We start from the raw sequence: 18,020 nt of genomic DNA on the forward strand, positions 1-18,020 counted from the left end.
CACAGAAAATCATTCATAAAACTAAGGTGCTTTTTAAAGCCTTGAGATAGTAATGACAAAATCAATCCTAACAACGTTATGGCATTTTTCATTCAAACAGAATTTACTTCTTGATTATACTCTTATGGCAGCAGGCAGCTTGCCTGTCCAGATAAAACTCTAAGACTGATCAAGGTGGTAGGGAAACTAACACAGTGCAGCACCAACTCCACTCCTGTCTTTAGAACTGACCACAGTACAAACCCTCACTACTCACCATGACACTGCAGCCTTACAAACATACAAACAAAACTCCACCCGTGTGCTAGCAAGTCCCACCCTATCGCCTTGTGGAAAACTGAGGGATTAATAAGCATTTCTCACTTGCAGTTTCTAAGATGATAAAAATCCAGAGCATCTTGATCTTCTACCCCCTTACGCTGATTCCTGTTTACATTAAGGTAAAGGGACATCACATCCTTTGAGGTTACGGGTTACAGAAGAGAGAAAAAAAATAGGAACATTACACCAATGAACCCCATCTACACAAGCACAAGGCACACACAGCAGAGATTCAAGAGCTGCGGCTTGAAAGGCAATCTGACAACAACCTCTCAGAGAAGTCACTAACAGCTCTTTCTTCCTATCCAGAGTCCACACAAAAACGTCGTCTGCTCTGAAGGCACCTGCTTGCTAGCCTGAGATCGATGCCAATGTGTCTAAGCCATTTTAGGCAGAACCAGGGGACTCTGAGATCTTTTAAAGACAGCATTTCTGACAGAAATTAAGCATGTGGGGAATGTATCTTACAGACACTTCAAAGAACAGGCTTTCTTGCTTTTTCACTCCGGCTGAAAAAAAAAGATATTTTTCAAGGCCTTTTTGTGGAAGCAGAGAAGTAGGTAACTATATGCTCTACAATAAACCCAGAAAACTCATTTTACTAGCAGAAAATTCTAAAGAGAATGGTACCAATAAGCCCGAGATTTTACATGGAGGCTCAGTCGACTGGATACTCTCAAGTGATAACACGCTAAGGTAATACAGAAAAAACACACCTACAAAGAGATGCTCCTAAGCTTTTCCTGAGACTGGGTTATGCACCACGTAACAGCATAAAAGCTTCGTTCCTCTCATCAAAAAGTACGTACCCTTGAGGGAAGAAAAACTGCTTTAACCACTTCTGCTGTTTCCAGGTCGTACAGGCAGAGAACACTTCCCTCTCCTTCTTCCAAGGCAATCAGCAGTCCAGCTCTTTTCTCCCATGAAAACTCCTTCACCACTCGAATAGTGGGAGGCTGTTCGTGCCCTCCTCTGAAATGGTTTTCAGAGAATCTCTGGCCTGTCACCGAGCTCACTATCTCGAGGTGAGGACCACGTGCCAGCCATGCTAGGTCACCTATTGCTGGAAGAGGAAAGAAAGCTGACTGAAGCAAGTTTCCAAGCAAAGACAGAAAACAAGTGAAAAAACACAGTCCCTGCTCCTTTCCTTCAAGAAAAGGTCCTAAGAGAGGAAGACGGACTTGCCTAATTCAGGTGAATTATTTCAAATCACTCACTCAAATCCCCAATGGACAACCTTAGTGTTTTGCATTTGTACTTGTCATTCCTGCACTGAAGACTTTAGATTGTCTGGGATAAAGATTACAATACATTGATCCATAGTCTTTCCTCCAAATTTGGCTTGGTTTTGCTAGAAATCATCTCAAGAGGTACGGGAAGACAAATCTTAAAGCATACTTCAAATATAACCAATTAATTCTAGTTTATTAAGTTTGCTTGACACATGTCTGCTCTGGGTAGGGATCTGCACTTCAACAGGAAATTATCTTCAAATGGGCACTGCACGAGTAAATATTTGCACGTGCTGCTCACAGCTCTACTTTCAGATCACCTCGCAAGTCCACCTCCTAACCTGCTCAGCCCCTTTCAGCAACTCTCACTGGGTACCCATCTACACCCTATTCAATTCTTTGGGAAAATGGCTGCAGCACTTCACTCTGTTATCCTCTTCCTTCCGTTTTCATTCACACTCACAAGAAAAAGCAGGGGGCGTTGCCTCTGTAACATTGTACGAGAACTATTTCTGTACATGATGTTATGATGCGCATAGAGCTTGAGCCGCTACAAGTAAATACGGCCTAAAACAAAACTGCCTTCCATATAACAAAAAACCGAGGAGGGCTCACAGACTCCACATCTTTAAGTAAATTCTTTTTGTAGCCCAGGATAGCTGCAGGCTGTTGTCATTTCAAACTTTCGCCTCACTAACCTTTACTACTAGCATTTTTAATGGTTAAAACAGCCTTTTCCTTCTCTCTCAACCTGGTGCATCTTAGCAGCAGCCACCTGACACACCTGATCCTATGACCCTGTGCTTCAGGTAACCTCCAGGCAAGAACTGCTTTATTCCAAGACCAAGGTAAATGGAAAATGCTCACCTCCAGTAAACTTCCCGCGCAGCACAGCACCTTGGGTGACCTCATCTTTCCCAAGGGCCTGAAGAGTCCCCTCTGGGAACTCCAGCAGGCTGCTCGTCACCTGCGCTCTTACGTCTCGCATTCTTCCCTCTAAATAAAGAAAAAAATAGGAAAAGAGACTCATGTCAGCCATAAACACTATTGAGAGCGACACAAGTTCCATCAGTACGCTGTAAAAAATCTCCTCTGCAATGCCTGTAGCTCTTTTCCTTACTAAGATGGCTTTCAGGACAGTTTGGGATCTCACAGCAGAGCAAAAGGAGAATCATTTGCATTTCTAATGTCTCTGAGATCACCAACAACAAGTGACACAGAGGTATGGACAAGATAAAGGGAAAAAAAATATGTTCTCTTCAAGTCTATTTATTGAGGTTAATCAGGTGGGATCGGAGAAAAATCATCTTTTAAAGAGTTTCACAGCAATAAGGTATGAGTTCCCATTTCTCCTTTCCCTTGGTTTCATCATTTAGTATTTGTTATCAATTGTCTTGGAGTAGCTACCAGGCATCAATTAGGTCGTGCTCACTTCTGGCATGTTTCTTTTCACCATTAAGACACCCTAAGTTCTTAACTACCTTCCTTTTCAATTTCTTCCAGAAAAAGTGCACCGCAGATATTTCCACATGGCAAGCAATGTGGATTTTCATAGCTCATGAGTTAGAAAGTGCTTTCCCACACCCTTATGATGGAAACAGAACACAGCACTTGAAACCACTGGGGTTTCCTACAGTTAAATCCTCATCCTTTTTATCCCAGTCTCTTCCTTCCTGTTTTCTGTTCTTATCACATCTCTGCAGTGTGGACAGTGTCCCTGCCCATGGCAAGAGGCTTGGAACTAGGCGATCTTTAAGGTCCCTTCTGCCCCAAGGATTCTATGATTCTATGAAAGAGCATCCGGTGAGCGACTTAGCAGGTGACTGAGTGAGTACCACTGGGTCATTTCTTTCCCACTGGGGCAGAAATACCTCCCACTGACATTTCAGGCAAACCCCCTACGTTTAAACCAAAACCTAAGCTGTAGTCTAAGAAGTCGCTAGCAGAACACAGACAGCCCGTCTCACGATTCTATCATCAGGCTCCCAGTGTTTGTGTGGATGCTCCAGAAGCTCTCTGAGAAGTACTAATCTACAGCAGAAGGGGAGAAGAAAGCATTTCAGCTCCCTGTCCCAACAGCCCCCAACATCTAAGCTCCTGGATCCTATGCGGACCGAAGATTTCATTTCCCTTTACATGACAAAACCAGACAAAAGCACCACAGACCACAATCTGACACCAGAGACAGTTCACCCAGCCACCTCCAACAGTTCTTCTCTCACACAACTGCCCTTTCCCTCCACAGATACGCTCCCTGTCTAACGGGGCTAAGCTAGGGAAAGTCCCAAAAGCCATTCCTGACACTACACTCTTTTTCACATTGCTTGGAGTACCTGGAGAGCAGACACAGGTCCTAAGTGTCGCCAAACACAACAGAAATGCAGCCTTCCGACAGAGCAATACAGCAGTCAACCACTCGCTTCCAGTACACCACACTGGTGTGGCACCGCACCCACCGCTCGCTCCTCTCACCACAGGTTATGGGGTAACCACACCACAAAGAAGGGGGAGGTCTTCTCCAGTCACTGGACGGCACCTGGTCCAACCACCCCTGCTCAAGAAGGGCCACCCAGCAACCTGCCCAGGACCATCCCCACGTGGCTTTTGAATATCTAATTCTGAAACGGACTTTTACAAAAAGCATCCCAACAGCTGAACTGCAAAAGCATCTGCAACACACACAACAGGCCCAGGTGTTTGGGGACTCTCTCCTCCCAATCTCAGTCTTCACCCACCACACACGTAAAACCATGCCCGACCAGCAAAGGCTTCTCACCATTACTGCCCTGAAATTATATCCAGCAGCTTACTAGGTAAAAGACATGAAATCAACAGAAGTCTGATTAAATTTGTTTCACTGTGCTGAAAAAGCAAACCCCAGGCAAATCAGTGCAGGACAACGTGTTGATGCAGTCAGTGAAGGAGGAGCTCTCCTCCCAATCTCAGCCTTCACACACCAAACCAGGAAAACCTTGTGAGACCAGAAAGGCTTCTGACCATTACGGCTCTGCCACAACCGTCTTTAGCCATACACCCCAAAAGGGATTCAGCCCCAGGTACCCTTCAGTACCATGAAGCGTAGGACTTCCCTACCTAAAATGCAGAGTTGAGACTGTTTGGAAATCAAAACACACCACCTTCCGAAGAAGATGGCACGACAGGTCATGGTTCAGCCTTTAATGAAAGGTGGGAACCACAGCCCCGCTAAGCTCAGAGAACAAATGTGGGGAGCTCCGAAGGCAGTCAGATCGCGGGCTGAGCAGCTCACCGCTCCCCATTGCGATTGTGTTTCTCACCACTCCGAGCGCTGTGGCCACGTGTGACCTGCTCCAGCTTTTCCGAACACTCCCACCACAGCCCGTTACCTTCAGCGACTCCCAGGCTGCAGCCCGCACTCCCGGCAGGGGTACGCCACGTCCAGGACCGGGTGCCTGAAGCTGACAGCGCAGCGCCGGCACTGCCGAGTGGAGACGGCACGAGACGGACCGTTTCTAACTGCCACTGTCTCGTGGTGGTTTTGAACCCTGAAGATCCTGAAGGGTTGCATGCGTTTTGCTGAGTGAGAGACTTCTCTCACAGCTCCAGTCGGACCTATTTTCTAGACAATATGGAGACAGAAACCCACCGATTTAACCATCCGTCCATTAACTTCATTTTAGATCCATGAAGGGACTGCTTCTGAATCTCCTCTTTGTCAGCAGCCAAGGTTTGAGAAGGATCATTTCTGGGGTGCTTGGGGCTCATGGACCGTGGCCCGTAGGCCTCACAAGGGAAGATGCTCAACACAGGTACCCTTTCATCCAGAAGAACACATATGAGCTGCTGCGAGAGCCTGGGTACTTACAGATCCAAGCCACCAAAGCAGACACTGCAGGTAAGGAACCTTCTCTAGATCACTAGGAACAGAGTATATTCACTGCTTACCCTATATAGAAACATTTGGGGTTGAGCAAACACCAGCTGTGTTTGAGAAGCAGTGAGTTCTGGGGACTGAACACAATTCTCTCTCCTCTAACACAACTCTTCACAAAGCCAGTTCATCCTGCTCCCGTATTGCCCTCTCCTATCAGAGCCACCACTGCCTCAGTGATTATGGTGCTGGTTTATTTTCTGCATTTTATATTCTTCTCTGCCCCCCTTTGTTATGGAAGTGATGGCACCTGACATTAATTTCAAGGTGGAGATAAACAGCTGATTTTTTTAGCAATAGTTATCATAAGACATAAGTTCCTGACCTGTTTAATAGGAGCTAGTTGCAATGGCTATAAACTGGAGAGGGGCAGATTTAAAGGAGACATAAGGAAGAATTTCTTCACTATGAGAGTGGTGGGGCACTGGCACAGGTTGCCCAGGGAAGCTGTGGATGCCCCATGCCTGGAGGTGTTCAAGGCCAGGTTGGATGGGGCCTTTGGCAGCCTGATCTAGTGGGAGGTGACCCTGTCGATGGCAGGGGGGTTGGAACTGGATGATCTTTAAAGTCCCTTCCAACCTTAACTCTTCTATGGTTCTATGATTCCGTGATTCTATTCATACATCTTATTTTGGTTTTGCCTTGCTTTGCATTGAGTTTCCTTTCAACACTGGGCTACCCACAGAGATGCCCAGAGCTTTTCCCTGAGATAGCTCTAATTCAGAATTTTTCATTTAAATATTAGCTAAGTGAAATATTTTTTTCCAGCTTCCCTTAACTTCTACTGGCATACAGAAAGCTCCGTCTGCCATCACTTTGTCCCACTTACCTAACTTTTCATTTGCTCCTGCTCCCACTGAACGCAAATACCAAAACATGCAGTGGGTTTAAAAGGAGCAGCCTTTACTAGAGCCTTCCAAAGTTTTTCCCAATCATTCTGTATCTTACACAGAATTGTCCACCATGCTGAGTATTTCATGCTCTGGATGTGGCATAACAGTAAGCTGTGGTCTCACTACTGGCACTGAAGATTTTGTCATTGAAACAAAAAGAGCAGAACTGGATCATCCTTGGCTGCTATACATCTCATTGCTGATAATGGGGGCTGCCTGGCAACTCCTGTCAAGGCAACACTGCCAAGGAATGGATGCTTTCTCCTATGTATTCTTTCATAACTTCACTTTAGTTCCTTGCTTCTTGCAGAACCAATGCTTGTACAATCACTTGGCATGTCTGCAAGCGTGTACTCCCAGTAACTTTCGTACCTGTTTGCTGATTTCAACAACTTCCACATGCAGAGATATAAAAAATAGTTCTGGAAGGTGTTCCTACATGTGTCAGGAAAACGAATTGCTTCAGAAAGGGCAGGGGGAATTTTATAAACATACCTTAAGAAAACAAAGTCTTGGAACAATTCAGTGAGAATTGGTTTTGCTTGTACTTGCAAAATATAAATTCTTCGTGTTTGCAAATAATAGCTGTGTTTTGCAAATACATGTAGGAAATGAGGCTTCATTAGTTCCTCTGCTTGTGGAACTGCTTATTAATCTTTGGTAAGGATTTATTTTCCTACAAGCAGTTGTTGCCAAGTTTTCTTAATAGCCACTTGCAAAGGGCTTTATCCTTGTGCCTTTGGGAAGGGCCAGTCAGTTCCATATGCTGGGATTTTGCTTAGGTAGGTCTTTCCAAGAATGCTGAAAAGCTGGAGAAAAGAATTATACTTACAGATTTGTTGAGAGTCTTGTTTTACTGTATTCAGACCAGTATCTTAAAACACAATACTTAATAATTTTCCCAGCTGTATTGGTGGGTCCTCTTATAAGTCTCAAGGTCCATAGTGCTATTTTCTCTAGAAGGGATGCCTGTAGTGCTATTATTACATTATACCCAGACACTCCTGGTTTTCCAGACTAGCTGTTCTTAATGAAAAACGAAAATCATGTCCTCATGTTAGAAGTTCAGCTGATTCGGCCTTCATTTTCTCAATGCCTCTGGACCTGAAGAGTTTCTTCCTGTTCCCGTTGTTGTTCTTGTTATACAATGCAAGCATAACAGCTAATAATGGCCAACAGGGAAAAAAAATGGAGAGAATAGATAATTATTCAGAACAGAGGCCACAGAGATATTTCCAAATAGCTAGCACAGTTGTCAGAGAGGGAGGAAATAATGCACAGGATCATAGCAGAAAACTTTTCAAAATTTCCAGTGAATTAAGCAAATCATGAAACCAGCTTCTCAGAAAAACACGTCTCCTCTTGCACATTTCTTCAGGCCTGAAGGGGGGCTCACAAGCGGCAGCATCCCCCAGCTGCCTCCAATCGTGGGAGCTCTGCAGTTGGCTAATGTCTCTGCAAAACCCGTGCTTAGATTTGGGCTTCTCTTTTTCCCCCTGAAGCCTTTTATTTTATAAGGTGTTAGCCTGGCTTTGGGAAGTTGGCTATGCAAAGCTATGGCAGAGCAATGGGACAGAGACAACCTGCCCCTCTCCTGCAACACACCTTCCCCTCACAGCTGCTGAGCAGTGCTGCCCACCAAAAGCAAGTCTGAGAGTTTGCCAGGGTGAAGACAGGGAAAAGGAATGTGAGATCTGGCCCATGATATTGGTCAGCATTACAGGATCCTCAGCAGAGGCCATTGTTATTGAGAAGGGTGGAGACCATTCTCTATGACATCTCTTTTTGCCTCAGCCAAACATGATCATTCCTTTTTTAGATATGTCTTTGTTAAACTAAATACACTTGTTTGTTTGTTTGTTTGTTTGTTTCTTATTTATCCCATATGTCTAGAGAAGGTAGGATGAAATAGGAAAAAAATTGTAAGTTGTCATGTAATTGAAGATGATGTCAAACTGTGCTTATAAACTCAAGTGAATTTAATTTGAATGTTTCTCTTTTTTCCTTGCGTATAGACCCCACACACGTACTGATGTATCTTCAACCCTTCATTGAAGATAAGGCCTTTGTTTCTGCCACCAGAAATGCTTCTGTCACTACAGTAATGAGAAATCACCCAGGATATTCTTTTCCGAAAGATATTTATATCTATATTGTCCTGCAGACCTTAAGACTAGCCCCTCCCTCAAGTGCCTTTGGCAGTTGCATTCTTTTTTTTAATGATTCTTGTATTTTTTTTTTTTTGCAAGATGATAATTTTTGCATAGCTTGGAGCAACAGTTGGAGGAGATACACAACACACTCCTAAGATTTTAAGATAATAAAGATGGCATATCTGGCCAGGGTTTAACATTGCATCTGTACTGATTGTATGGACTTTCCTTCTGTATAAGACATTCCTCGTGCCCAGGTTGGTAGGCACTTGGATTAGCTGAAGCAAGGCTGCAAGCCTCCACCACACTCACTTCCCAAAACGCCAGCAATGTGTGCAAGCCCTAGAGGACTCTGTCTCCCATTATGCTCCAGGATTAACACTCCCAGTGCATGGCATAGCAGGATCTGCATCCCAGAGCACAGAAAGGACCTATACGCTCAGCTTTCAGTGCATGACTGGGTGCACATGCGAGGACCATCATGTTTAGGCTCTGAGCAGGAGAGCTCAGGTTATCCCCGGGGTACCAGTGACCTAAAGACACCATTTTGGACTTGAAAGTTGCTTTTGTTATTAATGCTGCTGAGTCTCTAAAGACAACACAAGTTACAAACTGCCTATTCCCAAGCAGTTGTTGTGTAACTTTGCTCCCACCCCCAGAGATGTTGCCTGCCATTCATTTAATGGGCTCGGTTGAGCTGGGAAGTGCCTGGGGGAATCTCTTAGCTCCCGAATTAACAACAGAAGGGGTCAGTCCTTGCCGAAGGTAGCAGTCACATTGTGTTTCCTGAGAATAAGGGAGGCAGAGAAGGTGCCATTTCCAGCTGGGAAAACACTAACTTTTATTGTACATACAATGCAGAATAGAGGACCAAAGAAGAGGTATTGAAGGAAGGTCCTTCTAGAAATGATGACAGGCTTTCTAGGCAAGAAAGGAGCATTTGTGAAGAGGGAGGAGGGCATGGGAGAGGTTTTCGCAGGCCCTCCCAAGCTGTTCATCACTCCTGCAATCTGAGTTTTATCTAAGATACCACGGAGCAGCACAGAGGCCTCGTGGGCTGGCTGCTGGTGGAGGCTGGAGCAAGGTGTTCCTGCAATCTGGTCTCAGATGTTTGAGCTGGGTCTTGTTAATAAGATCCAAGAATTAAGAGCTTGGAAGTGCTTAGGAGCTCAGTGGTTTTTTTCCAAGAACGTGATCGCTGAGGCTGAGCACAGAACCTGCAGTTTAGGGCTGGAGTAGACTTCAGTGCAAAATGAATTTCCTGCCAATCAGCTGAATATCCTGAGACCTCACTGGGAAGCGGAGAACTTTGCTCCTCTGTTGCAGGTAGGGTGATATGCTTGGGGCTATTCCTTAACGGTCAGGACACAGCCATGGTTTTTCCCATGCGATCCCATTGCTGGACAGGACTTTTTTGAGACAATACCAATCAAGAAGAGTTGTGTGTGCATAGACTGCCCCGGCTTGGACCTGTTGGACCATGGGGACTGTCTGCTGTCGGAAGTCATAAAGGGAAATACAGCATTCACTATCTGTGGCCTGTGGGAGCCAAGATCCAGTTAAGCAAAGGGAAGCCTCATTAGCCTCAAGGAACTTCCTTAAAAGCAAAGGAAGAGGGTGCAGTTCAAAGACAGAGGGATACCATGGGATGAGCAGGATTGCAAAAGCCTGGAGGAGCACAGGGCAGGAGATCTGAAGCTCACAGAACTTGCTCTGCCCTGCAACAGCAGCAGCCAGCAGCTCACAACTAGCGGCCACTGACCAAATCAAAAGGAGACCGCTGGTCCCTGGTAGAATCTGGAGACCATATTCATAAGGATCCCCTGTTAGTGAGCACCATTTACCGCCTAGTCATATCTGACAGTGAATGTGATTTCCTGCATGCAAAAGGAAAATTAGGCAGCAAAGCCTTCATGCTGTAAGATGAAGGGCAGAGCAGTACAGCAAGGCCAGAAATCCCAGCAAGGGGCTTGCAGTGGCTCTAAAGGTCTCAACAATCATTTCCAAGTTGTGGCAGCATCTCAGACTGTATAGGAACTCTGTTTAAAGCTTTTATGCTCCACTCTTACCCCTGTTCATTAGCTCATTTCATAACCAGAAGTTACCAACTTTCCTCTCTCTGTCTCAGGTTTTGGTATTAATAGCATTTATGAGGATTGGACTAGGATTATGTGCAATTATCAGTGAGAAAACCAGAGAGTCCAAAACAGAATAAAAGCCCAAAGAGAAAAAAACAAAACAAACAAAAAAAAAAAAAAAAAAAAAAAAAAGAAAAGAAAAAAAAATGGTATCATGCATAGGAGGGTGAGCTCCTTGTTCCCACTGGAGGGCCCTCAGTATTTGCAGGACTGCTGCTTGGCCTTGGCGTGCTTCCTCCAGCAGCATGTGACACTGCGCCAACATTAGTGAGCGAACGTGGGAGAGCTGGTAAGTTTGGTTGTGTTTGGATCCTCCTGCTTTTATCCAGCTGCTAAAACAGCTGAAAAAAGGACAAGATGGTCCCATTTCCACAGGCGCTTTTTCTGTTGATGCTACAGGAGCGATCCTGCAGGTCAGTGGTGGGAGCGAGAGATAAACAGGAGAAGCAAGTTGTCCGTCAAGATGAGATTTGTGCAGTGGAAACAAGCGGGATGCAGTGGAAACAAGGCGGGATGCGGCTTCGCGCAACGCGATCCATGGAGGTTTCCCGCCCAGTGAATGAGGGAGATGCTCTGAGGCAGCGGCCGCCGCGCGGGGTCACGGGAAATGGAGTCGCCCCCGCCTACGCCTACGTGCGCGCCCCGAAGGCGCAGAAACACAGTTCCCGGCGTTCCCCGCGGCGCCCCCGCCCGCTCTCTCAACCCCCGCCCTCCCGCGAAAGCCCATGGGAGCTGCAGTCCGAGCCCAGGGGCGCCGCCTGCTGGCCGTGTGCACCGCGCTCCGGCCCCGCTGCCCGGCTCCCTCCGCGGGAGGCGGCGCCCGCGCTGTTTGCGAACGCGGCGAGTCCCGCTCGGCGCGGGACGAGGAGAGCGCGGGCGGTGCCTCTGCCGGGGAGCGGAGCCGGCGGCCCGGCCCGGGGGCCGGAGCAGGGGGCGACCCCTCCTCCTGCAAGGCCGGGCAGAAGCGCCGCTGCCCGCACCGGGCATGGCGGCCACGGCGCCGGAAATGTCCCCGGAAGCCGTCCCTCCGCTCCCGTGATGCCCCGCGGTGGCGCCCATTCGAGTCCCGCCGCCCGCCGAGCAGGAGTAGACGGCGGCTCCGCGTCCCGGTCTCGGCGGCTTCACCTCGGCCCTGGATGGCCGCGGCGGGGCCAAGCGCCGGCGGAGCGAACCGGGGATGGCGTGTCCTTCGGTGCGGGTGTCATCCCCGGGAGAGCGGCTGCCGCTTCGCCCGCCACCTCCTCAAGCACGTCCTGTACCAGCGGCAGCAGCTCCCGCTGCCCTACGAGCGGCTCGGCTGCTTCTGCCGCCGGGTGAGGGGCCGGGAGGGAGCCCCGGGGGCCGTTCTGTCCCGGCCGCGCGTGTCTGAGCGCGGCAGCCGCTCCTCGACTGTCTTCAAAACGTGCTACGTTTAAAAACGGGAATAAAGAAGTTGTTGAGGAAAGCACACCTAGAGAAGCGGCTGATGCCTTCCAGCACGGCCAGGCTGGGGCTGGGGTAGAGGGCACCAACGAGGAGAGGATACCTTACCCTTGCTTGCAAAGATGATTTTGAAGCACCAGGCCCAGCCCAAGTGGTGAAGAAACTATTCTTTTCCTTGTATATATGGAGTACTGTCCGTGCTGAAAAATCCACAGAGTAGTCACTCCCCAGGAGATTAAAAAGACTTCCAAGACTTTCTGTGCAATTCTGTTAACTAAAATATACCTGATTCACCTAGCAGTTGTCCCTCATAAGTCACCCAGCTCTCCTGTGTTCCCAGACTAGGAGCCCTGGAGGATTTTGCTACAGACATAGAGCAGCTGCCCCAAAAGTAACTGTAGTTGAAAATCAGCTGGCAGCTGCAGGCTTCCTGCAGCCTGAAGCAAGGAGGCATGTCTTGAGACACCTAATGCCATATTTTTCAGTTATTTTTAAAGTATTACTAAAAAGATGGTCCTAGTGGGAAACCAATGGGAAAAAAAGCACCTAGGGGCTTCTGAAAATCCTGCTGAGTTCCTGTCTACATCTGCTGTCTGACCCCAAGACACTTTATGGTCAAGTAAATGTGCTTTGCTAAATGTGACACTGATTTTGTGTGCTGTGGTACAATGTGACCTGTGGCCTGGGTGATTAAAAGTAGCTGCTGTCGCCAGATGTTCCACGTGTCTCCTTAAACTGCTTATTTAAAGTCCTGACAACATCTACCACCAAGCAGTCCAACACCTAGTGGGCCAAAGGACTATTTCTGTTTGCTTCTAGAGCTGTAATGTTGAAGCATTTATCTGAAGTAGTTTGAGGCTGTGCCTATGATAACAACTGAGGGGTGAATGATTTCAGGAGTGTAACAGGTTCCTCTTAGGCCGGTGAAGTGTATTCTATGATTTCTTTCACCTCACAATTATTGTAGTTCAAGAACTATACTGGGCTTGCTCTTGAAAAGTCTTACCGACACACAGCATTCACATTTTCATCGCACCTTCGACACTGATCTAAAATTAGACTGTGTTCCTGAAATGAATATATTGCTCTCCAATATGCAGGGTGCCAACTGAACAATAAGTTGTGGTGTATATACTTAGATAGTATTATCCTCGAGTAAGACAGGAAGATTTACTTTTTGCCACACCTAAGGTCATAAAGTAAACAATAGAAATTGTTTTCCAAGTGGTCTGCTTGAAAGTTATAGCAATTTATTAGCTAAGAGAACCATTTTGCCTGGTAGCAGAACTATAGATAAGATAGTAAAATAGGTAAGAGAAGTAATGTTATAAAACTCTAAATAAATAGATATCAATAATCTAACCCAGCATACAAATCTAGAGAGGTTATTGCTATTTTTTTAAACTCAGGAATACAAACAAACTTCCATATACTTGGTATAAATATCCAAACCTCATCTTATTTGAGTCAATTCATGTCAGTTTAATAAGAAGAATGGTGCCAACAATTTTATAGAAAGCTCCACGTGATTTTGACTCTGGAATGTCTCCAAGCGAGTCCCACGCCTAAAAAGAATTTTTGGCCCTCATCCTTCAGAGGCCCCGGGGGCCGTTCTGCCCCGGCCGCGCATGTCTGAGCGCGGCAGCTGCTCCTCGAGCCGAGCGCTCGCTGGGGCCGCGTTCTTTGGTGCCCCCGCGGCGGCGTTTGGGAGCGGAGCTCCCGGTGAAGGGCCGGGAGGCCTCAGCCGGTTCCTGGCTATCTCCCGTTGTCCCCTTTCCTGCTCAAAGCCTGTCACTGTTTGGTTTGTTACTCAGACGGCTCGAAGAAGAGAACAGTGTTAAGTGACTTTGGAGTGGCGGCTGATCTTTAAGAGATGACGCTTGTAATTCCCGTGGGAATGGATCAGTGGCGTGATTCTGATTCACACTGAGTAGCAAGAGAGCGGCCTTTCCGTGTTCCTCTTGGGTCTCCTGATTCTATATGTGGGTAACAACGTCTCTTTAACAGGAGCCCTTTGAATGCTCCGTGACTTTCAGGGATACGATGGGCCGTGCTCTCTGCAGAGTGCCTTGGGACTAATGCATCCTAATGAGGAGATGTACTACTCCTGTTTTACTTTGTTTTCCAGGATGAAGATGCGAGTAAGAAGCCACCCTCCCTAGAGCGGGCAAGCAAGAAATGGCAGCAGCTGCTGACAGACCTAGAGGGACTGTTCCAGCACGTGGAAGTAATATTAAGTTTGACACGGGTTTCTTGTGTTCTTTTTCTACTTGGAGGCCAAGTAGAAAATAGCCCAAGCCCAAGTTGAGCCCAAGCTCAAGTATAAAGTGCTGACATGAGGGAGGATAGTGACCGTGAACTTGTCCTGTGATGGAGGCATCGACATAAGCGCCTCACCTCATCAGCCTCTGGCTTCTACTCGGGAGGACTATGTCTGGTTTCAAGCACCGGTGACCCTCAAAGGCTTTTGAGAATGACCTGTGCTCTGTGGAACTCTAGTGGAATACTGAATGAGCTTTGGTGATGCTTTAAGGGACACTGACTTTATCAAATGTAACTGCATATTCTTGTCTGTTTGGGTCTCTTCTTCAGGGCATCTGCTGTCTTCCTACAGCTCAACCCTGTTCCTCTGCCCTCACCTCTGGAATTGTTGTGGAAAGCAAATACCCGTTAAGGTACAGCCGCACCTTCACACCACCCCACCCCCCCCCCCCAAACCCCAAGTGATTCTATAGGGACCTGAGTTGTGGCACAGGAGATGAATTGCTGTGTGGGGAGTAAAAGTTTCCTGTTGTGTGCTTACTGAATTGGCAAATACTGGAGACAGTCTTCTCTCTCCGGGCTGTTTCTCTGGTACCAAGTACTATGTCAGCTGATTGTTTGGGGCTCTAGATAGTGTGTGTGAATACACTTGGCCTTTGCCATCAAGGCCATCACTGTTCTTTGTCTCTCCTGCTTCTGTAAAAGGAGAACTTTCCCTGCAGGCTGATCAGGCCTGAGTACTCAAGAGTTTGCCCTTTAAATCCTTTCAGTTACTTAATAATCCAAAGAGTGGGACTGGGAGGTCTCATACCTAGCACTGCGCTGTACTGGTGATGAGAAGAGGCGGAGCAGCCCTGTGGAGGCAGGGAATTGCATCTTCCTGGGTTTTTTGCCTAACCTTTAGTCCAAGAGCCCTGACAATCAGTTAGATACACAGTTACAATTAAAAGTAAGCAGTTCCTGCTCTAACCCTCCTCAGAGGAAGCTGGGACACCTGCCTCAATATCCCAGTTGATGTTTGCTTAAAACAACAACAACAACAAAGTCGATTTCTTGTTTACTTTCACCTCTTAGAAGTCTTAGACTCTAAATGTTTCTGACAGGTGAGGAAGAGGGGAGTGTGATCAAATTCAGCATTGGCTTTACCTGTCAGATTCCCCTTCCAAGTCCGAATGTATTCCCTGGAAGCAGAACACGAGCCTTTCCTTCTGGCCTGGTGTCTGACACAAAGTGGAGGAGGAGAGAGTAGAGCACGGAGTGTCAGGACTAGACAGTTGCTGGAGGCCTCTTCAGTCAGCTGGGTACGCCTGTAGCCTGAGGAGCTTAATGGCTCCAATAGCTGTCCCGTTTAAAGAGAAACTGGAGCCTACTGGTAGCGAGGTTGCTTGGAGTTTCTTGCTAGCAAGAACTGCAGGGTGGGGTGGTGAAAGTCCTTTGAAAGGAGAGTGAAGGTTGAAGTAACCCTCTGTGCTTGGTGCCTAATTTAACTCTGGCCTTTTGGAACGAAACGGGACTATAGAAGTAGGAGGAAAGGTAGTTGATATTTTTGAGCTTGGAGAAGACTGGGAGTGCTGTCTCTGCCTTCTTACGTGTTAGCAGCTGTTTACGACGTGTAGTAACTGCTAAAGCTGGCTCTGGAGGAGAAACTGCTAGAATGCAGAAGGCTGCTGTGTGTGCAGCTGCCCACTTGACTGTGTACTTGCAGGTCTCATAAATGAAATGTGACCTGAATGTAGCGTGTGTGCAGGAGATGAAAACCCTTCCCAAGTCCACCCAAGCTGTTTGTAATGCAGATTTCTGGATGCTAACGCTCAAGCATTTAAAGAAGGCTTGAGCAGAAGCCTTAGCTGTGAGGAACAAGGGCCGAGTTCTTTTCTCCTCACTTCCCCAACCGAATACGATCTTACCGTGGTGAACTGTTGACATATTCTGTTCCAGTTGAACAATGAATGCAGCAACGATGTGGTGCTGGCATGGAAGAAGACAAGATGCTTTTTGTTGTTGTGATGAAGCGCTTTTGAGGTTAACAAGTGCTATAAGTTATCCAAATAAAATATTGGCTTGTGTATGTGATGACATTGTTTTTATTTAATCCCTCAATATAAAGGTTCTGCTGGTGGCAGAGGGACTCGCTTCCGTTCCGTGTGTGTACTTAAACTGCAGGTTCACAGCTGTTCCACCTTTGTGACAAAGTGCATGATATGCCAGAAGCTCTGGTTCCTCGGAGGCAGCAAAATGCCCTTCATGTGGCAAATCACCAGGCTTGTTATCCAAGGATGGGGTCCACCTGTCCCCAAGGGGCGAAAGGATACTCCCCAAGAAGAAAGCAGGGCTCATTCCTAGAGCTTTAAACTAGATGTGAAGGGGGAGGGGGCCGTAACCGGGCTTGACTGAAAAAAGCCTGGGAATGTCACTCCTCTTTCTGAGGGGTGGTGTGCTGGCAAGGACCCTTGGTCTGCCACCTGTCAGGAAGTGAGGAATAGCACTTAAGTGGCACCTCAGAGGGGTTGGATAGTTCAGTGAGTAGTCGCTTAGGAATTAGGCCTGTTCCCCTTAGGAGCGTAGCAGGATGAACAGTCCAGCCGAAGTGCATCTACAGCAACACATGCAGCATTGCAATAAACAAGGGGAACAAGAAGTTATTGTAAGGCAGGAGGGCTACGGTATAATTGCCATCAGAGAAACGTGGTGGGTTCAGCACTGGTGAGGCTGCACCTTGAATACTGTGTTCAGTTTTGGGCCCCTCACTCTGTGAAAGAGATTGAGATGCACGAGTGTGTCCACAGAAGAGCAATGAAGCTGGTGAAGGGGCTGGAGAACAAGTCTTACAAGGACTGGCTGAGAGGACTGAGGTTGTTTAGTCTGGAGAAGAGGAGGCTGAGGAGTGACCTTATCGCTCTCTACAACCGCCTGAAAGGAGGTTGTAGAGAGGTGGGTGTTGGTCTCTTCTCCCAAGTGTTAGGTGATAGGACGAGAGGGAACGGCCTCTGGCTGTGTCAGAGCAGCTTTAGATTGGACCCTAGGAAAAGTTTCTTCTCAGAAAAGGTTCTCAAGCACTGGAACGGGCTGCCCATGTAGGTGGTTAAGTTCCCATTCCTGGAGGTATTTAAAAGACAGGGAAATGAAGGGCTTAGGGATATGATTTGGTCGTGGACAGGTACGGTTGGAATCGATGGTCTCAAAGGTCTTTTCCAAGCTAACGGTTCTATGACTCTTTCACTGCCAGCAGCACGTCATTGCTGCATTCATAGTTCAAGTGTAACAGAATATGTCAACAGTCCACTGCAGTAACATTGCGCTCAGTTGGGGAGGAGAGAAGACAGGAACTGGCCCCTTGTTCCTCAGAACCGCAGCTTCAGCTCAGAAGTTTCTTTAAACACTTGAGTGTCAGCATCCCCAAATATGCATTACAAGCAGCCTGGGTGGAGGTGGAAAGGGTTTTCCTCTCCTGCGCACGCATACACCTCCATTGCTTCATTGTACCTTTGAAGCAATAGCACAGGATAATACGTCCCATGTTTAGATGAATCATGGTGTTCGGTAAAATGGAACAGTGTTCGGTATAATAGAATCCTTGTGCTTGCCTGATATGAGAGAGTCACCGTTTTGGTGACCACACTTGTCCACTACAGATGGGTGGAATCTCATTTCCAATGTCTTTTTTTTGGCACGAGTTAGAGAGAGGGGCA

General features: G+C 47.2%; 1 protein-coding gene across 1 annotated transcript; it reads left to right on the top strand.

Moving 5' to 3' along the window:
- The first annotated feature begins 10,836 nt into the window (after positions 1-10,836).
- LOC128851646 (translation initiation factor IF-2-like) lies at positions 10,837-14,728 on the top strand. Its single transcript, XM_054061644.1, has 2 exons — positions 10,837-11,960; positions 14,198-14,728. Exons 1-2 carry the CDS (start codon positions 11,005-11,007, stop codon positions 14,229-14,231), a joined length of 990 nt encoding a protein of 329 aa, XP_053917619.1. The 5' UTR covers positions 10,837-11,004; the 3' UTR covers positions 14,232-14,728.
- Positions 14,729-18,020: the final 3,292 nt, after the last annotated feature.

This window comes from Cuculus canorus, chromosome 3 (genome assembly GCF_017976375.1).
Source record: "Cuculus canorus isolate bCucCan1 chromosome 3, bCucCan1.pri, whole genome shotgun sequence".
Classification (NCBI taxonomy): Eukaryota; Metazoa; Chordata; class Aves; order Cuculiformes; family Cuculidae; genus Cuculus; species Cuculus canorus.

Bases quoted from the DNA above. Each gene is read 5' to 3' on its own strand.
- LOC128851646 (XM_054061644.1), top strand. From the start codon at position 11,005: ATGGTCCCATTTCCACAGGCGCTTTTTCTGTTGATGCTACAGGAGCGA. The intron at 11,961-14,197 runs GTGAGGGGCCGG...TTTGTTTTCCAG, and splicing joins TCGGCTGCTTCTGCCGCCGG to GATGAAGATGCGAGTAAGAA.